Genomic DNA, 20,005 nt, shown 5'->3' with positions numbered 1-20,005 from the left:
CTATATACATACGTCACCAATCTACGGCAGCCGAGTAGCCCAGAATTGATATCGTAGATGAGAAACCGTTAAGAAAGCAGCGTGTGGTTCTTTGTGGTCTTGAGGCGGGATTTGTGAAGTGGTGGCCAAGATTACGAAACTTTAGAAATTAGTTTTTTAATATAAGAACTCGGCCATATGAGGAGACATTAGACTTATCAGAATTATTATCAGGACACATCAGGATTGCTGCACTCCTTTCGTGAACCTTGGTTGGCAACTTAATTGCCAATTGAATACATAACCGGGAACAATTCTATTAACAATGTGCACAAAAGTCACGAAAGGATTAAATACGCTACAGGGAACGCAAATAATTACGGAGAAAGTGATTGTACATATTAGTTTTGCTGGGTAGAGTAATAGCATGTACACCAAAACTATTTCTACCTGTTGCCTATCTGTACAAACGTGTTTCAGCTAGTTCACACACTATAACATTCAGTATCAAATTGTCTATAGCACTTCTATATCTATTCATGCAATTTGTTTATAAAAAATAAATGAAGCAGTTTAGAATATTAAAGACCCTACCCAACTACTTTTTTCTTTTTGCATCTAAAGTGTTCATTGAGCCACAATATTAAGATGTATTTTTACTTTTTACAAGTTTATTAACAAGACAGTAGAATATACACATTTTTAATGTAAAGCATGTTATTGCTAAACATGAGACAAGGTCTGAAGTGGGATTCCAGTTCTGTTACTGCAAGTTCACTTTTGACTGCTAGCCCATCACTTCACTTTTCACTTTTTTGACTCAGTGGATTAAATCAGTTTAATGTGGCAATAGTTGAATAGATGGTAATCTACAGAGCCATTAAGTGGTTAAATATTACTAATAGAAGCAAGAATTCAATCAAAATCTGTATGTCAAAATTGACATACGGTACCCAAAACCCCAAATTTACCAATGATACTTTGGGGTTTTGGGTACCATATGTCAATTTTAAATATCTTGTATTACATGGTTTGTCATATTCAGAATAAACTTTTGCTTCATGATGCAAAGGAAACCCAGTGACGTGAAAAACAAAATTAAGCAAGTGATACATTTATTGAAACACAAAGTATTTGAATATGAACATACTTTCTACAAAAAAATATACACATTATGCTACAAAAGGCAAAGTACTCATATTAAAGTACAGTGCCGACTATCATGACATAAAATACATTAGTGTGGACTTCATACATGTTCTACCAGGGGAATGTTTTTTTAGAATATATTTAACATATTTGGTGTTTATTCCTGTACCTTTAACATAATCTTAATATGATATTTCATATACAACACCAGAAAGATTTTAAATTAAGTACTGACTAACACAACAAGACCACTGACCACCACGTCACCCTTCATTAAAAAAATCCATTAAAGAATTCAGATCATAGTTGTCCAAAATTTCAAGCAGCAGTGAAACTTTTGTCTTCACGTTCTGTCCTTTGAACTTGAATTTGTCAATGAAGAGATCCGTGATCATACCTGCAAGAGAACACGTGTATTTGCAAAAGGTTTCTCTAATGACTTCCCTCCTGTAAGTGTTCTTTAGGAGATGAGCATGCCCATTTTACACAATTTGTGATAGCCAATGTGCACAACAAAAACAAAACTTTGAAACAAGAGAAATCTTCTTTCATTTTCACTGCACGCAACCAATTGAAATGTGGACAGCACGTATGCCACAGCAAAAAGATAATTTAGGGTTTAGAACACTGTACCGTATAGCCTCTCCAAATGCGCAGGCTGTTTCTTGTACTCCTCAAGAAGATTTGTGGACTCTTCTAGAATACTACGATATTCGGGAATCAGGAAGTCTGTGTTCCCTTCATGAACCTGTAGTTCCTGTGCATAGAAGAAAATGCGTGACTAAACTAAAGTGCAAAACTCAGGAACAAAACAAAAATAAATGCTCAGCCCTACTCACTTTTAAAGCATCGATCAGCTGAACCTTTTTAGCAAGAAGCAGCTGGTACTCCAGTTTTGGATGAATCATCTTCAGAGTATGACTGACAGACTCTTCATTGATATCTACAAAAAGGAATACACAAGTGTCAATAAGATCATTAGTAAGCTCACCTTAGAAATATCACTACGTATCGGAATGTTCTTCTGTGCAAAGGAGGAAAATCTACCATAAGAAATGTTGAGGTTAATTTTTCTTTTGGTGGCTTCTTTCGAGAGAACGTCCTTCAGAATGGAAATTGTAGAGATGTTGTCTGATTTGAAGTGACCTTCACCTTTACTAAAAAACAAACAAAAAAACAGGCTTAGCTGCTTTACTTTTTTTCAATTACAAAGTCCTAACTGTAATGATTACTTGTTTTTTCCCCCTAATAATTTTGATTCACAAAATGTAAGGACAGCAAAATAATCCATTGATCCAAGGTGCTCATGCACATGCTCACCTTAGATCAATATCAGGCCATTCATTTCTGCCATGTCCTTCAATAGTAGAAAAAGACCAGGTCAAAACCTAGTATATGGCTGGACCTCTCCGGCTGACCAATGGTGTAACTTTATAACTTGGCTGACCAATGGTGTAACTTCATCACTCAGTCACTCAGACACATTCGCGTTTGTAGGGCTGGCCCCGCTGTTGCGGTCCAGCCAAAAATGCCACAATGTCAAAAAGACACAATTTGGACCTTACTGTAAGGACAGCCTAACTACAATGTTTCACACAGTGGCAATACATTTAGAAGGCAATTGACGCAGAAGCCTATGTGACCTCACCTGTAGGTTGTTTCCAACTGTGTGCCGAGGAAAGTGTTCTGGAAGTAGAAAGTCACCGTCTCCCCAGGTGGTGTTTTTTCAGGAACCTCCGGTAGACAGAACACCACCCATGAATGGATCTCGGCCAAACTAAACTGACCAACCAGCGTAAGAGTATTCATGGGCCTATACACAACAGAGAGACAGAAACAACAGACAAAGAGCTGTGGGTATTAGGATTCATGGGTCTGCTAGTTAACTTGTGAACATAGTGGAATAAGGCATGCTGCTTAGTTTAATGAAATCAAGCTTATATCTAGGCAGGCTTATGACCATGGCAACACATCCAGGGCCTTAAACTTGCTTAGTACCAGGCTAATTGAATTAGCCTGCTATGGAACCATGCACTGAAGTGAGATCCCTGCAACTGTAGTATTAGTAAGTACAAAGAGCAGCGTGCTATGCTCAGTGGTTGCAAAACTACACATTGTACATTCCATTTTAAACATTTTGTCAGTTCCCAATATTTGCCACTATCTGCACTATCTACACATATCTCCATGTAAATATTATGCCAGCCTAATAGGGGTGTATGAACACATAATGTGCTGTATACAGACACTTTTTCTTCCTGAATGATTTTCAGAAGCTATTCATGAAATGAGATTAGCAGCAAAAGTGAGGATAAAACAGAAAATTGAAACAACGGTCATTTGTTGTACAATAAAACATTTCATGACATTGACAAATGCATTCATTAAACACTGCAGGATGCAGGCATGCACACACACACACACACACACACACACCGTTTGTCAGCACCACCCCATTTTCCCAATCATTTCGCAGGTTGAACAGATACAGATAGTGTTGCTCGGCACACCCCTACAGCCTTTTCTCCCCCTTTTCTTTTTTTTGGCCTTTCCTCAATGGTGGTATTTTTTAAAGCCTTAGACTCAATAAACCAGGCTGAATCATATTCATTTTAAACAGGAATTGTGAAAAGGAATGAGACTGACTTTGGTTCTGCATATGTGAAGTGAAATAAATAAATTAGCCGGAATTTTTTAAACCTGCTTCATCTAAGAAGGGGAAAAAGATCAAGAGAGAGCCAGAGAGAAGGCTTAGGCCTTTAATACAGTCTGTATGACATTATATTTAGCAGTTACTCTTATAATGAATTACACAGCTTGCATTTTTACCCACAATAGATTTAAACATGCAATTTAGGTCAGATGCCTTGCTCAAGGGTACAACAGCCAGTGCCTCACCTACAGTAGGAATTACCTGTGACCTCTGAATTGCAAGTCCATTTCAGTAACCATTATCCTGCACTGAAGTTTCAGAATGTATAAACTGCAGGTTCCTATTATAAACCGGACACGATACCGATGGTGACTGCATGTAATTGAACTATTTTATGGGAGAATATTACTGGTTGATATCAATGACCCTTACCTGTCTTGGTCAATGGAGTGAGTTCTTTGGTGAAGAGAAAGGGGTTTAATCTGATACTGCCGTACCTGACAGGTTTTTGGCTGCAGGCGTGGTGTGATGTAGGCTTGTAGAGTGCCATATTGGCCCTCTATGGATCGCACCTAGAGGACAGTCAGTGCACAAGTATACTTTTGCAGGATGCTCGTTTACGCCAAAGCAGTAGCTCCCTCACAAAAGTTAAATACCAAATTTCTTAAGATTCTACATGTCCGATTTGTCTAATACTGTATTTAATTTGTCCAATTACACAAGAAATGCATGCAAAATATTTTAGACATTTTTTAAAACTAACATAGTCCACTTACCTTAAGCTCAAGCCTTGTAGTATTTGCTTGGCATCTGTATGTTGCCAGAAGGAAATTGCCATTTGGCTGCTATAATGGAATCATATTTAAAAATCAATATTAAACATGGTGCTTGATTTAATCAAAGTTATTATATTTTTTATTTAGAACGTTAGCATCACATTTGATTCCTGGTCATAAAGATTGCAATCTCTTGTCTTCAGAGTTCATGTATACCACCATCCCTCAGGGGATTCAATACACCCAATTAAAATGCAAAATGAAAAAGGCTTTTCACCTCTGAATCACATTCGCTGAAACTCACAACAGCTGAATTTTTATCGACGTCCAGCAAGTCGATTGGAACATCACTCTAGGAGAGTTTTAAAAAGAAGTATCAATGCTTATTCTTTTCAGGTCACATAGCATAACATAACAAGGAGAACAGGTCATTCAGTCTAACAATGCTCTCCATTTTCCTACCTCTAAAAGGTACGTCATCGTACCTCAGAGTACCTGCCTCTACTATATGGTGCGGTGCCTTAGTAAATATGTAAAAACACTATTTGTCTCATTAGCATCTATAAAAGCCCTGCAAATCCTTAGTAAATATGGCTCCAACCATCTTAAGTTGGTCCTCATGACTTTTATCTTTCATACCAGGAACCAATTTAGTTGCCCTTCTCTGAACTTTTTCCACTATATCTTTCCTCTATATCTTTATTGCAGTATGGTAACCAGAACTGCACACAGTGCTCTAAGTGTGGTCTAAGAAAGGTATTGTATAAGATAAGTAAATGCGGTGACACTCACCTGCAGTAATAGGTTGTCAATGGCAGTCTGCACCTCCAAGGTGAGGCTGTAGCTGGCATCGTCCTGACAGAGGGTCAACTTGTCGTTGACACTAAATACGGGCACTGCAGAGAGGGCTGTGCTGGACTGGGAGGTCTGCTGGTACTTCTCCCTCTCCTGGAGTACCTTTACCTGCAACTGCTCCAGTTCCAACCTGCAGTTGGGTTCAGGCAATGCTAACACTCTCAAGCCACAGACAATGCTAACAGACTCCAGCCCAGCCCTTCCGGGGGGTGGGGGAGTCTGTTAATGCTAACACGCTCCAGTTCCACCATGGGCCAATGTAAAATGCTAACATTTTTTTCCCTCTGCTATTAAGATGGAGTCAGGGGTTAGACAGTTAAGAAGGCTTAGAAGTGGCACATCACAGTACAATATCAGTGTACCACACAATTACTTAAGGGATTCTACAGAAAATCTTTCAGTCGAGCAATAGAAGTCAAAGCTAAAAGCCGAGTATTGCATTTGTCTGAAGTACCTTGCACAAATATTCTGCTTTGGGTATACAAATTATACCATGTATAAATAGTAATATATTTGCTCATACTTCTTATCAGATTACCTGAGAGCAGCAACTTTGTTTTGAGTCTCCTGACTCATCTTAATTTCCTCTCCTGGCCCCGCCTCTTCCTGCTGCTGCTCAGTTGTGAGTCCAGTCACCCAGCCTGAAGGTTATACATATTTTCATCCGTTAACTTTTCAAGGAGATTTTTCTGCTGTAGTCACGCTGAGCTTTAGTCAATCTATAAAAATCAATGAAGGAACAAGTGTCGCGTTGCCTGTGTACGTTGCTGTCAGAACCTCATCGAAATTCTCCTTTCCAACACAGCCACCCTGGATAGATGTGACACTCTCTGACAGCGCCTAGAAAAAGAGTAAAACATTGGGGGAGGGAAATTTACATTTTTTGAACAGTAATGGCTAGTCAGGCACATTTAACATAGTGCACGTTAGAGGTAACTACAGTCCACCACACTCCACAATACACATATTATGTGTCTAGAAAATTATGCTTAAGAGCTGACAAGGAACTGATGCCAGAACACTGGGAGAAGTGTCTGGACAACATGGCTTCCTTGTAACTCACATATGGGCGCAAGGACAGCTATTTTTCCCCAAACTGCTTTTTCACGCTTGGGGTTTTGGTTTTTAGTCTCACATTTTGTAAACGTATATAATGTAAACGTATATAAAAAGTGGATTCAGCTGGCAGACCAAGTACTAGAGACTGCAGGCTGGTGCCTGGAATCGGCAGTAAGCACTCCCTAGCAAGCCCGTTCCAGGAACACCGCAGCACAAAGCATTCGACTGAATTTACAAGTTTTACACACATAATCGGAAGCTAAACGTATCCATCGACAAAGGATTTTAGAAATTATTTTAGGCTAGGGGTTGTACAGCTGATGTACTCTGCTTAAACTACACTGAGACATCGGCTTCAAAGTTCTTCTGCTAAATGCTGTCAAAACGTTTGTCAAGCCAAGAGGGTGGCCGAGCCTCCCGTACACTAGCCAGCAGAAGGGGGGGCGGAGCCTCCGACTCACGAAAAAACTCACATGCTCGAAGCGCAGGGTAGGCTCATTCGAGCCGTCCAGCCCGTACACCTCCACCGTCCCATCATCCCTGCCGACGAGGATCTCTCTCACACCATCACCCAAGATGTCAAACGTATCGATGCACAGGATGCCTTGTGAAAAAAAAACACAGCAAGATGCACAAATGGAGAAACTTCATCTGAACTTAACTATGATGAACTGACTATATAATCCTATAGTAAATATACCAAACAATTAAAGACCAATTAAGTGCTGATTATAAATATTACTGTGGTAATATGGTGCTACAGTAATGCAAGTTACAGATACCATTGATTTTGAGTATGACAAAAGGAGAAAAAAGCAGGTTTTTTTTACAGAAATATTAGCGTCATATGTCAATACTACACCCAAAACCAATATTCACATTCATTACCAAAAAATCTAATACCTCCTTTTTTCTTCTCATTAGCCAGCTCCCATCTTTGAACTGGAGAAGATTCCGTGATCTTCACCAGCCCGAGTTTCCCATCGGCTGTTCCATAAAGAACTTCCCCACTGCCTAAAGAAAGAAGACTTTTTTAATCACACAAAAAATAATTTAAAATGATCATGTAATGATTATTAGTGTCATTGTTAATGGGCATTTTGTCTGTAATAAGTTAACACTACATACAAACATTGTTTTTATTTTTATATCTTGCATAATTTTTAGTGAGATGCTACCATTTGTATGCTCACCACTAAGCACCTAAAATTAAAGTTGATGACAAAATCAGTGCTCGCAATGGCCTGCAGAACAGTCAAAATTCTCCACTGTATTTGAAAATTAACATGAAGACAGATTATTCAAATATACCTCCATCTCTGTTATTTAACTCCAAAACAGAAGGAGGTCCAGAAACTTCAACTTCATACATGAGCTCAGATCCCTACAGGACAACAAATCACAGGATTCAGTGAAATCTCAATCCCATCCGTGACAGGACATGAAAATGCAAAAAATGTAATTCATCACTTTAACAAGTGTTACATCAAAATTGTACATAACAAGAATTATGAAAATGTATCTCTATGCAAACAAAATATTAATATGAACATACATAATTGAAAATATATTATTGGAATAAAACAGCTGCAACATGGTCTCAATATGTATGTCTTCTATAAAAGCTTTGATTTAAACTTATGTGAGCAAATCATGATAAAGAAAGAGACAAATAAGAGAGACTTGCATTGCTTGCATTCTGCAGATGCTCTTATTCATAGCAACTTGCACCACCTTTTTTAAAAACATTTTTACATATCCATCTATACAGCTGGATATACAGTATATGCATATTGAATGATTCAGTATACAGTATATCCAGCAAGTACCTTACTTAAGGGTAGAACGGCAGTGTCCTACCTGGGAATCAAACCTGGAACCTTTGAGTCACAAGCACAGTTCCCTACCATTATACTACTACACTACCCATAATACTACAGTACACAGCACACACCTGCAACACTCTGAGAACTCGATCCTGACATGCAAGGATCGGGATAGTGCGGCCGGCGCCCTCTGCTGGCAAACAAACTATGTCATTGATTTTGTCCCCTGAGAGGTAGTAGTCTTGGTCCCTGCAGTCACAATAGTGGTTGTAGATGTAACTCGCGCAAACAAAGAGGTCCGACCCTGAGACATACCTGTGCAAAACACAAAAAGAGATTCACTTTGAAAAGGCTAGTCATACTTACTGTATATTTATGTGGATGTTATGAATTATTACACGATATCCGACAAAAGTATAAGTAAAGAACACATACATGGCTTTGATGCTTTCTGCAAGATTTGCTTCGAATGACAGGAACTGTTTGCCTTTCTTGGTGTATCCTCTGACTTCAGAACCGGCTGCCACAAAAATCTTCTCCTGGGGTGTCCCAAGTGCTCCTCCCAGATCCAGTCTGGTGATCTTCTGCCCTGGCAGAGTCTTGAAGACAGGCTGGGGGATGTGTATTCAAAAACAATGTCACTAGGGGGATCAGTTTACTCGAGAAACATAATGAATATCATCACAATTCTCAAAAATGGACGTATAATGGACGTATAAATGGACATATCAAAAAAGTTTGCAAGTAGCTTAAATGTAACTGATGAGGGGAGTAAAAAACCAAAACTAATATACTGTAGACACATCTAAAAAGGAAGGCTCACATGACCTAAAGAACAAGAACTGAAGAATGTGTTTGGAATTATGACAGCAGATGTCCTCTGCTTAAATTGCAATGGTACACCAGCCTCAGTGTTGTTCTGAAAAATGCAGCAAAGGTTTCCCCCAGCCCAGATAATTTAATGTCTTCTAAAAACATCACGCGTTATGATGCAGTACTTACAACCGCCTCTCCTTTTTTCATCCCAAAACAAGTTATAACTCCATCTTGATCTGCCACAGCAACCTATAAAAGGCAAATGATGCAAACGATAAACAAATATGTAAAACAAAAATACAGTAAGGAAAAAAACTGCCTAGTTTTCGAACTACAAGGTGGCTTCCCTTTCGTTACTTTTATCATTGTTGGGTCATTATTAATCTTGGCAAATATCGGTATCAATAATGATTATACGTATACAAGCACAGCACCAAATACAACCTTTTGAATATTTATGCTTCGATTTGTTCAAGAACAGTTCAAGTTCTAGCTAAATAAATGTTCATTAAAAATGGGTTATTAGGGAAAGGTTACATCTTATTTTAAAAGGGCCAAGAATACTACACAAATTGTAACTGATGTTAATTCAAATAAAGGAAGAAGAAAAGTTGAATGAATTTGTCAGAATTATAGTTTAATATTTATAGCCGTAGGTTTTAAATATCATAGATGCCGAGGGCAGAGTGTCCCTTTTTGCTGTCCCTTTATTATACACGTCTAAATAGAACATGCAACAAATCGGCAAAATAATTTACTGAGCAACTATTTCCAAGGTACCAATTGCACCTACAAGCTAATCATAAAAAATACGTTTCGGTCTGTAGAAGTGTTTACTACTACAAACTGTTACGAACCTTTTGAGTTGCTCTCCGTCCAACTGCAGGCAGGAGTCTCATTGTTTTCTGGGAAGTCACCCCAACCTGGCAATGGCAGAGGAATAATTTCAGAACATTAATTTAATCATCTATCTACAGTGCACAAGTGATACGAAGTCAATTTTAAGACATTGTGAAGTGCAGGCGTAATCATCACTTCTCTGGCTAAGTAACAGAACTTCAACATAATAGCAAGCAGATGTAGCCAACTCTACAGTTACAAGCTGTTAAAATGTCAGCGTGCTAAAGCAATTATGCTTACCTGTAGATAATCAACCCGATTCAAATTGAGCTCCATCTTCCAGCCAGTATCTTTCTTGGCGTTTGTAGGAAATCTGTGCTTTAACCTGGCAACTGGCTGTCTAACTAGCTAACGTTAGCTAATTTAGTTATAATGCAAAGAAACATGTACAGTGGATGGTCAACTAGTCATATGCGTGGATTACCCAGCAACCAGTTAGCTAGACCAAGGGGATTAGCTAGCTAGCAGTGGCAAAATGGGTTGTTTGCTAGCCGGCTAGAGATTCTATTGCAAATTAGCTGGCTAACTAGTTAGGCCATTACAAGCGAGACACAACGAAATAAACACACCAAGTGACAACATGAAGTTACATATCTAGCAAGTACAGAAAGGCGCTTGCAATAAAACAAAGAATGTTTTGAAAGCTAAAACGCCATATGGTCCACCGGATTGTTGCTAAGTAGACATCAGCAGCAGACGATTCCCGTTTCCATGGAAAGGAAGGCAAACAAAGTGGAAGGAGATTGGATAAAATGTACGAATGGATGCAAAGTCTTTTTTCATTGGTTGAGAGAATACTTGCTGTCCAACAAATCTGTACTTGGGTAGCTGATCGGAAGGCTTACGGCAAGGAGGGCATTCACTTATTTTTGAACTATCACTAAGTTATATTCTGAATATGAGTATATTGAATATTTAAAATAGGCACACACCTTTGTATTCCTGTGTTCGCATTTGATATTAAGTTGTCTTTATACTGAAATGTTCACATTAAAAGCACAGTCAATGGGGCCTAGACATTGCTTAGATGTTTGATTAACCAAATTGCATACACTAAAATGCACAATGTTGCTACCAGAATTGACAGTTATATCAGGGGACTGATAGATACCAGAAGTTTTATGGCATCTCACTTCGGAGCATCTGACCACAAATTAAATTTCCTGAGGTCCATGTAATGTATGGATAGACATTAACTTGGAATTAGCCCCAAATACTGAATAGTTTACATTCAAACATAAAATTAAATATTAAAATTAAATTAAAATACCCTGGCTAATGCAGTTTTTATTTTTTGCTTCAGTTGACCACACAATTCACAAACCTCCATAATTTAAGTTAATTTCAAGTAAAGGTCAGCAACACTCAAAGGGAGGGTTCTGTTAGCGAGAACAACACTGGAATTCAAGTATCTAATGAGGAGCCTAACGTTAGAATTTAAATGGCCAGATTTGGACCACTGGACCCATACAGCTGTCGCACAAATGTAGTTACCCACTGCTACTCACCAAAATTAAATAACCAGGATCAAAACTGGAGACCAGCTAACCATCAGTGTTGGTTGTGCAGAAACAAGCAAGCCACAAGAGACAGACACAGAAGCAAACAAGACCACTTAATCAAGCTTCACTTCTTTAATAATGAATCTTAGGCTGACTGTTGATCAATGCATTCATAGGAACATTTCAAAGCAGTTTCACACCAAGAACCTGATCAACTATAAATATGAAATTATTTTTTCAATTATTCGCTCCTTTTATTTTCTGTAGAAAATGTTTTAATAGACTAACAAAAACACAAAGGAAGATCTCAGAGAGGACAAAAATAAACAAAACAAAAAAGGGTCGTACATTAGTTCATGCAGCCATGCCAACAACTGCAGAGGTAGTCCAACAGAATAGCAAATAAATAATTAGCCTGTGAATAAAATAACACATACAGCAGGAACTTTAAACCTTTTGCTGGAGTCGGACCTGGACCCCCCCTCCCACACACACACACATACATACATACACACACACGCACGCATTCACGCACGCACACACGCATAAAGAGAGAGCACAGCCACCCCACATTCTGAGTGCCAACAGTTGCAGTTAGTCTTACTTGTGGCAATCAAAGTTAAACAGTTAAATATTGTGACAGGTTTGTGTTTATTCCGATTAAGTATTTTATTTACATTATTACCAGCTTTTACTGTTGTTTCTCCTTCATGTTGTTCAAGGTCCCCCTAGTTGATCTTGGACCTTTGATGAACCCTGCTATGTACCAATCAATGAGATACCTGGATTAGATTTCAAGAAGTTTTACATAGTTGTTGCTACACTAAACCAGCACAGCTGTCAACAAATTAATTAAAAACACTAATAGCATGACAAAGACTAACATGCCCTGAAATAACTTACTGCCCTAATTACTAATTTCCACCCTTGTAATGCACTGTATGAGTTTATATATTGCAGATATCTAGATACTTATATATCAGAACACAATCAAGCTTTGGAATTCACTAAGGTAATTTTTTGCCCAACTACATTGCAGAAATAATGGAAATATTGCCTTTCACCTAAATTTATGTAAATATTTTAAACAATTTATTCAGCATACATAAAACAGGGAGTAGCACTCACACTTACTGCATATTTAATCTTTTAGAACTGATTTAAGACAAAGCATAACATGTATAAATATATAACTGTACGATACAGGCAATTGGGGTTCTCATACAATGCTTTACACACTCGATAAGAAAAGGAAAGTGAATATAAAAAAAGACATACTGTGATGGAGTTGTACTCACTGCATCGACATTGAGTGTCTGTGTGTAGGAATGCATACAGAAACACCAATACACACAGTGATTTTTCTGCATTTTGGCTAGTGGAGTACAATTAAGAAAAAAAATGTGTGGCAATGATAAAGCTTAGTCGGATTTTATTTTAATGTCACATTTTTAAGTAAAGTAAAATTTGAAGTAAAGAAAGAAAAAAAAATCTAGGGAAAAAAAATTGGGAGGGGGCAAATAAAGAAATCCCAAACACCCCATGATTGAAGTTTGGGCGGTTTCAAACCTCACTGTTACTTCGTACGGTAAAACGTGCAATGGGATGTGTGTGGCAAGGCAGCCGTTAAAAAGGGCGGGAAAATCTGGTCCGGGTTTTTTCAGTGCACTGTGATTTTTTGAGCCTCGCGCTCTGGCCTATAGACACGTGGGCAGCCTGCGGGGTTCCCCGGCTCCTTGGGGGTGAACCTTGAAAAAAATAGCGTTCCTTTCGGTCTTTTCCGCTGGTGGTGGGTCTCTGGGGGAGCTCTGCTCCCCCCCCCCCACGCCCCCCCCAGCTACACCCCCGTGGGGGCCAGGCGGCTGACGAAGGCGATGCTGTTGAGGCACATCCTCCGGAAGAAGGCGGGACAGGAAGGCTTCATGATGAGGTGCTCCAAGAGCACACGCAGCTCCGTGAACAGGGTGCTGAGTGGCGGAGGGGAGCGGAGGGAGGTGTGTGAGAAAGCGACAGTGAACCATTCACACATTACATTACATCACAGGCTTACACATTACATTTACATTGCATCCGTTTATACAGCTGGATACATATTGAAGCAATGCAGGTTAAATATCTAAAGTACTTAACCTGCATTGCTGAAACGTTGCTCAAGGGTACAATAGCAGTGTCCTACCCGGGAATCGAACCCGTGACCTTTCGGTTATAAGACCAGTTCCTGGTCTCTTACAAGACCAGTTCCTTACCCATTATACTACACTGCCGCCCACACGAGGTGACCTGCGCTGGTATGCACAAGCACGTGCTGCCACTACCGATTACGCAGCAAGAAACAGTAGTGACACCCAAAAACCGGAGGGCCGCTCTTACCGGCAGTAAGGGTTTCTTCGGGAGGAGTAGCGCAGCGTGAGGAACCTGTAGTAAATGAATGGCTGCAGCAGGCTTCCTTGGCCACTGTAAACAAAAAAAGCAACCCATTACCACGGTTACCACTGTCACCGGGGGAAGCTCATCCCATACAAAAGAAGCACTGGAGTAATTAGTTCATATTGTTCAACTGAATGAAGAGCAGTCCTGGCCCTGGAAGGCTACTAGCAGAGGGCTACTAGACCTGCTAGTTTATACCCCTGCTTCACCTCCATTTTGTTCAAGTCAGCATTCAGACAAGCAACTTCATCTCAGTTCAGATCATTACTCAGATGAAGCCCACCCTAACAATGAATCTCCAACTGCTATAAGATCAGGCTATGATTCAACGAATGAAATGAATGTATTCTATGAAAATCCTAGTGTTCAGTCAATTCACAAAAATGACTATCAACTGTCATAAGAGATTCATAGCTTCCAATTCTTGGAACCAGCTTGATAAATAGTGTTAGCATTGGCTAGTTTTTACATATTCTATTCTTTTAATGTGATAAAACAATATTTTTTTAAAAACACTAACTCAATCTAATGCTGCCCCCACGTGGACAAACTAGTGAACTTTCTTAAGCCTTTAAATGTAATCGTCAAGCCAGTTTTTTTTTCTCCTTGAAATAAAAATAGATGGGAAACTAATTCCATCAATTGATTAAAAATATTAATTTGATAATTCTGACAACTTGAATTCACTATTATTAACTGACCCTTGAAAGATGGGTCGACAAGCTCACCTGAAGAGTAGGAAAACGGTTGCTGGCATGAGGAAGATCTCGTTGCATGCAATGAACTTCAGGATGTTCTGCTGGTTGGCTGTGAGCTTGTCCAGGAGGTTCCTCACAAAAGCCAAGCTGTTGGGACCAATTGTCTAGAGAAAGCATTAAACAACATGATACAAACCAGTCATTTGAGGATATGCAGAAGTTTGGCCATTCATTAAGGTCATAAATTTTAATCTTTCACCATTTACCAGACATCATGTATAAATGTGATACACAGGCATCTCAAAGACTACTGCTGAAACTTCTCATTAAGGCAAAGCTAGCACTGAAGACATAAAACCTAAAGCAGAATGTATGATGTCTTCACAATGATTTGCTTTCACAAGCAGTACCTCCATATGACACTGCTTCAAACTCCAATGGCTGCAGTCAAATACCCCGCAAACATACAATCCTAACTGAGCAACTAGCAGCTATAGGACAAGTCTCATTAAACTGGAGGAAGTTTCATTAAAGCAGAGGAATAGACTTACGTCCAGGACCTTCTTGGTGTAAGTGGTGGCATGAAGCAAGGAGAACAAAAACACAGGAAAAATACCCACTGAAGGCCATGGTTAAGGAAGAGATTGTATTAGAATGGACTACAGCCCCTAAAAAAGCATTTACCCATGAGATCTGCTATGCAAGGCGCCGCAGAAATGTGATACAGTTCATGACCGAAGTATGACTGAAGTTCCTGTAATAAAATTTTATCCTTTTCCATTGTATACAAAAATGTCATTTAATACTGGATATTATGTTCTATTACACCACAGTACAGCCAAATAAAAACATGTAAAATAAGTATTTTTATATAAATAAAAGCTTTATAAATATAAATACTGCACAAGCTGCATTTCACAGGATGCCCTGGGTAACACCATTCACAATTTTCTGATATTCACATTATGGGAGGTCAGACACGCAGCAGTGAATACCTGCAGTGCTATAAAATAGGCTTGAATAAATAAAAACTGGAGTTAATTAATTTGTATGTGGGATGATTACCCTCAAAGGAATTTGTCTTTTAAATGAAACGCTGCCATTTGTTCTGACAGACATGAAAAAGGAAAGGCTATGAAAGACAGCAAAATAAGCTGACAAGCCTGTCGAACTCAGTTCAGCTAAATAAAACACTTGCCTCTACACAGAACCCCCCCCCCCCCCCCCCACAAAAAAACCTTTTTGATTCATCAAGATTTCTCTTACATGGTAAAAACAGCCTTTTATTTAGTTAAATCTAAGACACCTCTAATAGTCAAGCCACAGGGACTAAACATGAGTGTGATTTTGTTAGGCATTATGGCAGTAACTCCAGTTACGTTGAACATTACAGGCCTCTAACATGCTCACCTTGATCTAAGCTAATCTGACCTTGCAACATTCAGGAACCAATCGGACAAACATTAAAATCAAGACTTATGGATCCAACTGAAACGAAACAGCAAGGCAATTTCACGAAGCAGGATTACAAAGTTAGCTGGATTAAGAGCGCTGAGTAAAACCCGGAACGGTTCTTCTTACTTCAGTCCATGTTCCAGATTTGGCTCCGGGGTTTACTCAGAGCAGTTATCCAGCAAAGTCAGTCATCCTGCTTCGTGAAACAGGTCCCAGGCCCCTAGGCGTTCGGTAGGTGGAGGATACTGGTGATGGGGTAGGAGTTGACCAGGATGAGCGAGTACAGCAGGTAGTGGCAGCTGTCCTCCTGCAGGGCCTGTGCCAGGAACGCTCGGCTCAGCTGGAAATGGGGAAGCCTCTGGTGCAGCCGCAGGGCGCTGGTCAAGGCGTTGGCCAGCAGGGCGCGCTGGTAGAAATTTGCAGCCTCAATAAGACTAGAAGAGATAGGGGGGGAATAAAAGCAGGAGACTGTCCCTGAGTCCTGTCCAATAGGGTCAGAGCACTTTAAAGCACTTTTTTTTTCTCCCATTTCAAATTACACAGTGTTGACTGAAATCAAAGTCTGCGGGTATTAGCAAACATTGTGCCATCAATAAAGTGTAGCAACAGAAGAATCTAAAGAGCCATCTTGGCTGGCTGTGTTTATTTTCCTATTACAATCTGGCAAGCCTTGTGAAAAGTTCCCACAGAAGAGAATAAACATACACATTTGGGGGAAAAAATGCTCATAAACTGGCACCGAGCCAACTGTCCGGCAGGACACTTCCTTTGGTGCTTTGCAGAAGTCTGCCGAACGAATGCATCTGCGCTGTATGAAATCAAAACCTATGTTCCTGTAAAATAATTAATCAAAATCGATGCATTTGTCCGATTGACCTTAAGCGAAAGGCTGCTTCATACTTTTTCTGCAAACTGCACTCGCATGGTGTGGTTTCGCACAGCAGTCATGTGACCAAGCTGACAATCAAGGCTTGTGATTACTCCTGATTATTAATCTAATATTCCATCTGTAAAATTCGGCCTGCGAGTATCCATTTCTTTCCACTAGCAAAGTAACAGCCAATGGGTGGAGTGGTACAGGAACATTAGCAGTAAATCCGCTTGGGCATTTATCATCAGGATAAATGCAAAAACTGAAATCATTCTAACTTAAATCGTGTACAGAATGGTTTTACGTACAAGGTAGCTGAAAAAAAAGTGCGAAAATGAGCTTTGTTATAGTGCACTTACCCCAGGATGGGAAGAATGAACAGCACAGAGCAGTAGACCGTGAATAGACGAGAGAGCCACATGGCAGTTTCCACTTTGTTGCTCAACATGAATTGCTGTGGACAAAAATTGCAGAGCATGATACAGTGAACCATTCTTGCTGAATTTTGCTGATTGAATTCATTAAAAAGCCAGCCAAACATTGCTAATTGAGTAATTCATATAGAGAATGGCTAATAAAAACTTGAAACAAGACCCTCGAATTTGGCCTACTCTCTCCCATTCATTAAGAGAGATAAGCATCGGATGTGGTCTAAACTGTGTGGCCTAATGCCTATACGAGAGGTGCAGGGCCCTGTTTAACAAAGCAGGATTACAGAGTTAGCTGGATAACTGCATAGAGTAAAACTCAGTTATCCAGCTAACTCGGTAATCCTACCCTCAAATCTGGAACACTGGACTGAAGTAAAAAAAAAAAAAGAAAAGTGTTGTTCTGTTGGTGATGACCAGCCCTCCCGCTGACCCAAACTTGTCAACCCAGGGGAGCTTGTGACCGGAATCTATCGGCAGAGGTAGTACGGTACACTTGGTGCAAGAGTGAGTGTCGAAATGACAGAGTTTCAGTGCAAGAACAACAACACTCACCACTGGCCCTGGCCCAGGCCCGGCCTGAGGAGGTGGACTCGTGGTCTCAGTGTCCGCCATCTCTCCAAATCTGCGTTACCCTTGGGGAAAAACCACTTTAGAAAAAGCACCCACACAGGTTCACTCGGGCCAGTTTAACTTAATCCACGCAAAATAAGGAGTCGGTTTAGTAATGGGGTCCACATACATTTTTGGCTAAATTATATGCTAGAACAGAACAGATGATATCACATCTAAACCCAGATGTATCTTTCCACAGTCAAAATTCTAATCACTAAGTTTGAGGAGCAATTATATTATCATGGTGGCTGATGTGCGTTCGGTTAACAAAGCCAGCAACGACCGGAGAATCAGGTGACTCTAGGGCGACACAAGGGACAGATCTCAAAGGCATTAGACTGCATGATGAAATTTGAAGCCACATATTGCGTTTAGAATTTTCTAGTTTTAACGTTAATAGCTGTCAATACAATAAAATGGCTACGTGTAAAATGGCTAGGTGCCTAAAAACGATCAGAAGACGTTTCCAGGCACCTTGACAAGAATGTAATAGCGCAGCTGGCTAGCGAACCTCGGCCCTGGCCAACGGTCAGCTAGCAGCTAACTTTAACGAATCAATAACCCATCTTACGTTATCCTACCCAATGAGTCATGTTTGGCAAACATTTTCTAGGGTTACCTGCAAATAATGAACGGGGATTTCCATTGAGGCTTCCATTTATCAACGATGCTGTTAGTGTTTTATATGGTTCCTGGTATGCAACACTTATTGCGGCCAGAAAGCAAAAACTCAGCCTCCAAGAAAGTTATTATTCGCCAACATTAACATTTTGGCTAGTGTTGCCAAACGGTAAATGCTTGTTTGGTTGACCGAGTCAATGAGGGCAATATCGTTTACAAAAGACCAACGGAGTGCATTCAAGAGATATACAAGGTAGTCTAATAACGCAGCCTAGCTAACGTAGCCGTTAGCCGATGTTAACATGGAAGTGCTAAGTGAAGCAATCTAGGTAACTGGTAACATATTTTCCCAATGTCAGCAGATAGTATGAATTTGAACATAAGCTAATTGTGTTGATCATAATAATTATGGGTAGATAACGCCAAGCATATTTTCTTATCACCTAGAGCCGAGATCCACAGGCTGCCTAGCCAGCAGCTAACGACGGTGGCCGCGTGATTTTCGAGTGCTAGTAAACTAGCAAGCTCTGACATGTAGCAAGCAGGCTACTGTCATTTCGAAGATACCCTATAGAGCCAATATATAGCCAGATAGTATTTAACATCCGTGAAATACCGACCAAAGAACAATAAACGAGCTAGTTAACTGTGAAAATTGATAAGTCACTGAACTTCGCTGGCTATTGAATGACTAAGAATGTTCCAGAATTCGCTAGGTAATGGTAACGTTAGCTAGCTATTCATTCGCATTTCCATGGCTGACGATTCCAACTGATACAACAGCGAAAAGTAACGTAACCATTCTAAACTCACCTGCTACGATATCGTGTAGACGCGTTGTTGTGTGAATTCGCTGAGGCGTCAATTAAGCGAGATTGCTATTGTGCGAAAACTGACACATTCACATACAACAAATTATAGCAGACTAGCTTGCTAATTAGCTACCTCAGCGTATTACAGCTGTAGCACCAATGAACTGTGAAGCACTACCGGGAAATTCTATCGCGATGTTTCGTTGGTCCTGTAGTAATTACTTCCCCCTCCTCTGTTATTACTTCCTTATGAATACTGGGATAAATTCGTCTCCACAGTGACCCCAACCAGTAAGTCAAGGACACTGTGAGGTTTGAGATTTTCTTTGCCAGATGAATTAATGTTTCCTCCAATAGCCACAACCATTGTTGTATATACAAATACCACTTATATTGCTGTTGATAGCCTACCAGTATTTGGAAATAACTGAAAAAACAAAACCAGAACAACACATCTCTGTCCAAATGGTTATCGAGATGGTCCGAAGTTTTTGCACAAATAGCTAAATTAATTTTATCCAGCAGCCATACTCACATACTGCTCAAAAGGTGCAGCTAAACAG

The 20,005-nt window shown here is 39.8% G+C and overlaps 2 protein-coding genes across 5 annotated transcripts; both read right to left on the bottom strand.

The window, feature by feature from the left end:
* Positions 1-1,064: 1,064 nt before the first annotated feature.
* Positions 1,065-10,727, bottom strand: bbs7 (Bardet-Biedl syndrome 7). 2 transcript variants are annotated; one of them, XM_035424717.1, is made up of 19 exons: positions 10,254-10,727; positions 9,971-10,036; positions 9,300-9,362; positions 8,733-8,908; positions 8,426-8,612; positions 7,783-7,855; positions 7,375-7,485; positions 6,945-7,075; positions 6,168-6,252; positions 5,951-6,053; positions 5,350-5,542; positions 4,835-4,909; positions 4,558-4,626; positions 4,214-4,353; positions 2,777-2,941; positions 2,176-2,285; positions 1,968-2,071; positions 1,762-1,885; positions 1,065-1,525 (listed from the first exon to the last, which is right to left on the bottom strand). In XM_035424717.1, exons 1-19 carry the CDS (start codon positions 10,287-10,289, stop codon positions 1,392-1,394), a joined length of 2,145 nt encoding a protein of 714 aa, XP_035280608.1. In that variant the 5' UTR covers positions 10,290-10,727; the 3' UTR covers positions 1,065-1,391. The 2 variants fall into 2 exon arrangements, with proteins under 2 accessions (XP_035280608.1, XP_035280609.1); XM_035424718.1 differs by having other exon boundaries at positions 4,558-4,623.
* A 905-nt stretch (positions 10,728-11,632) lies between these two features.
* Positions 11,633-19,696, bottom strand: tmem33 (transmembrane protein 33). 3 transcript variants are annotated; one of them, XM_035427393.1, is made up of 8 exons: positions 19,444-19,661; positions 17,950-18,029; positions 17,326-17,420; positions 16,342-16,529; positions 15,192-15,259; positions 14,671-14,804; positions 13,886-13,969; positions 11,633-13,482 (listed from the first exon to the last, which is right to left on the bottom strand). In XM_035427393.1, the coding sequence occupies exons 2-8, from the start codon at positions 18,007-18,009 to the stop codon at positions 13,353-13,355; spliced, it is 759 nt and encodes a 252-aa protein (XP_035283284.1). In that variant the 5' UTR covers positions 18,010-18,029; positions 19,444-19,661; the 3' UTR covers positions 11,633-13,352. The 3 variants fall into 3 exon arrangements, with proteins under 3 accessions (XP_035283284.1, XP_035283286.1, XP_035283285.1); XM_035427395.1 differs by having other exon boundaries at positions 13,353-13,482; positions 17,950-18,019; positions 19,444-19,696; XM_035427394.1 differs by having other exon boundaries at positions 13,353-13,482; positions 17,950-18,044; positions 19,444-19,693.
* Between the last annotated feature and the right edge of the window lie 309 nt (positions 19,697-20,005).

The sequence above is a fragment of the Anguilla anguilla genome, chromosome 7 (assembly GCF_013347855.1).
Source record: "Anguilla anguilla isolate fAngAng1 chromosome 7, fAngAng1.pri, whole genome shotgun sequence".
NCBI classification, from domain to species: Eukaryota; Metazoa; Chordata; class Actinopteri; order Anguilliformes; family Anguillidae; genus Anguilla; species Anguilla anguilla.
This window is presented reverse-complemented; position numbering and strand designations above follow the sequence as displayed.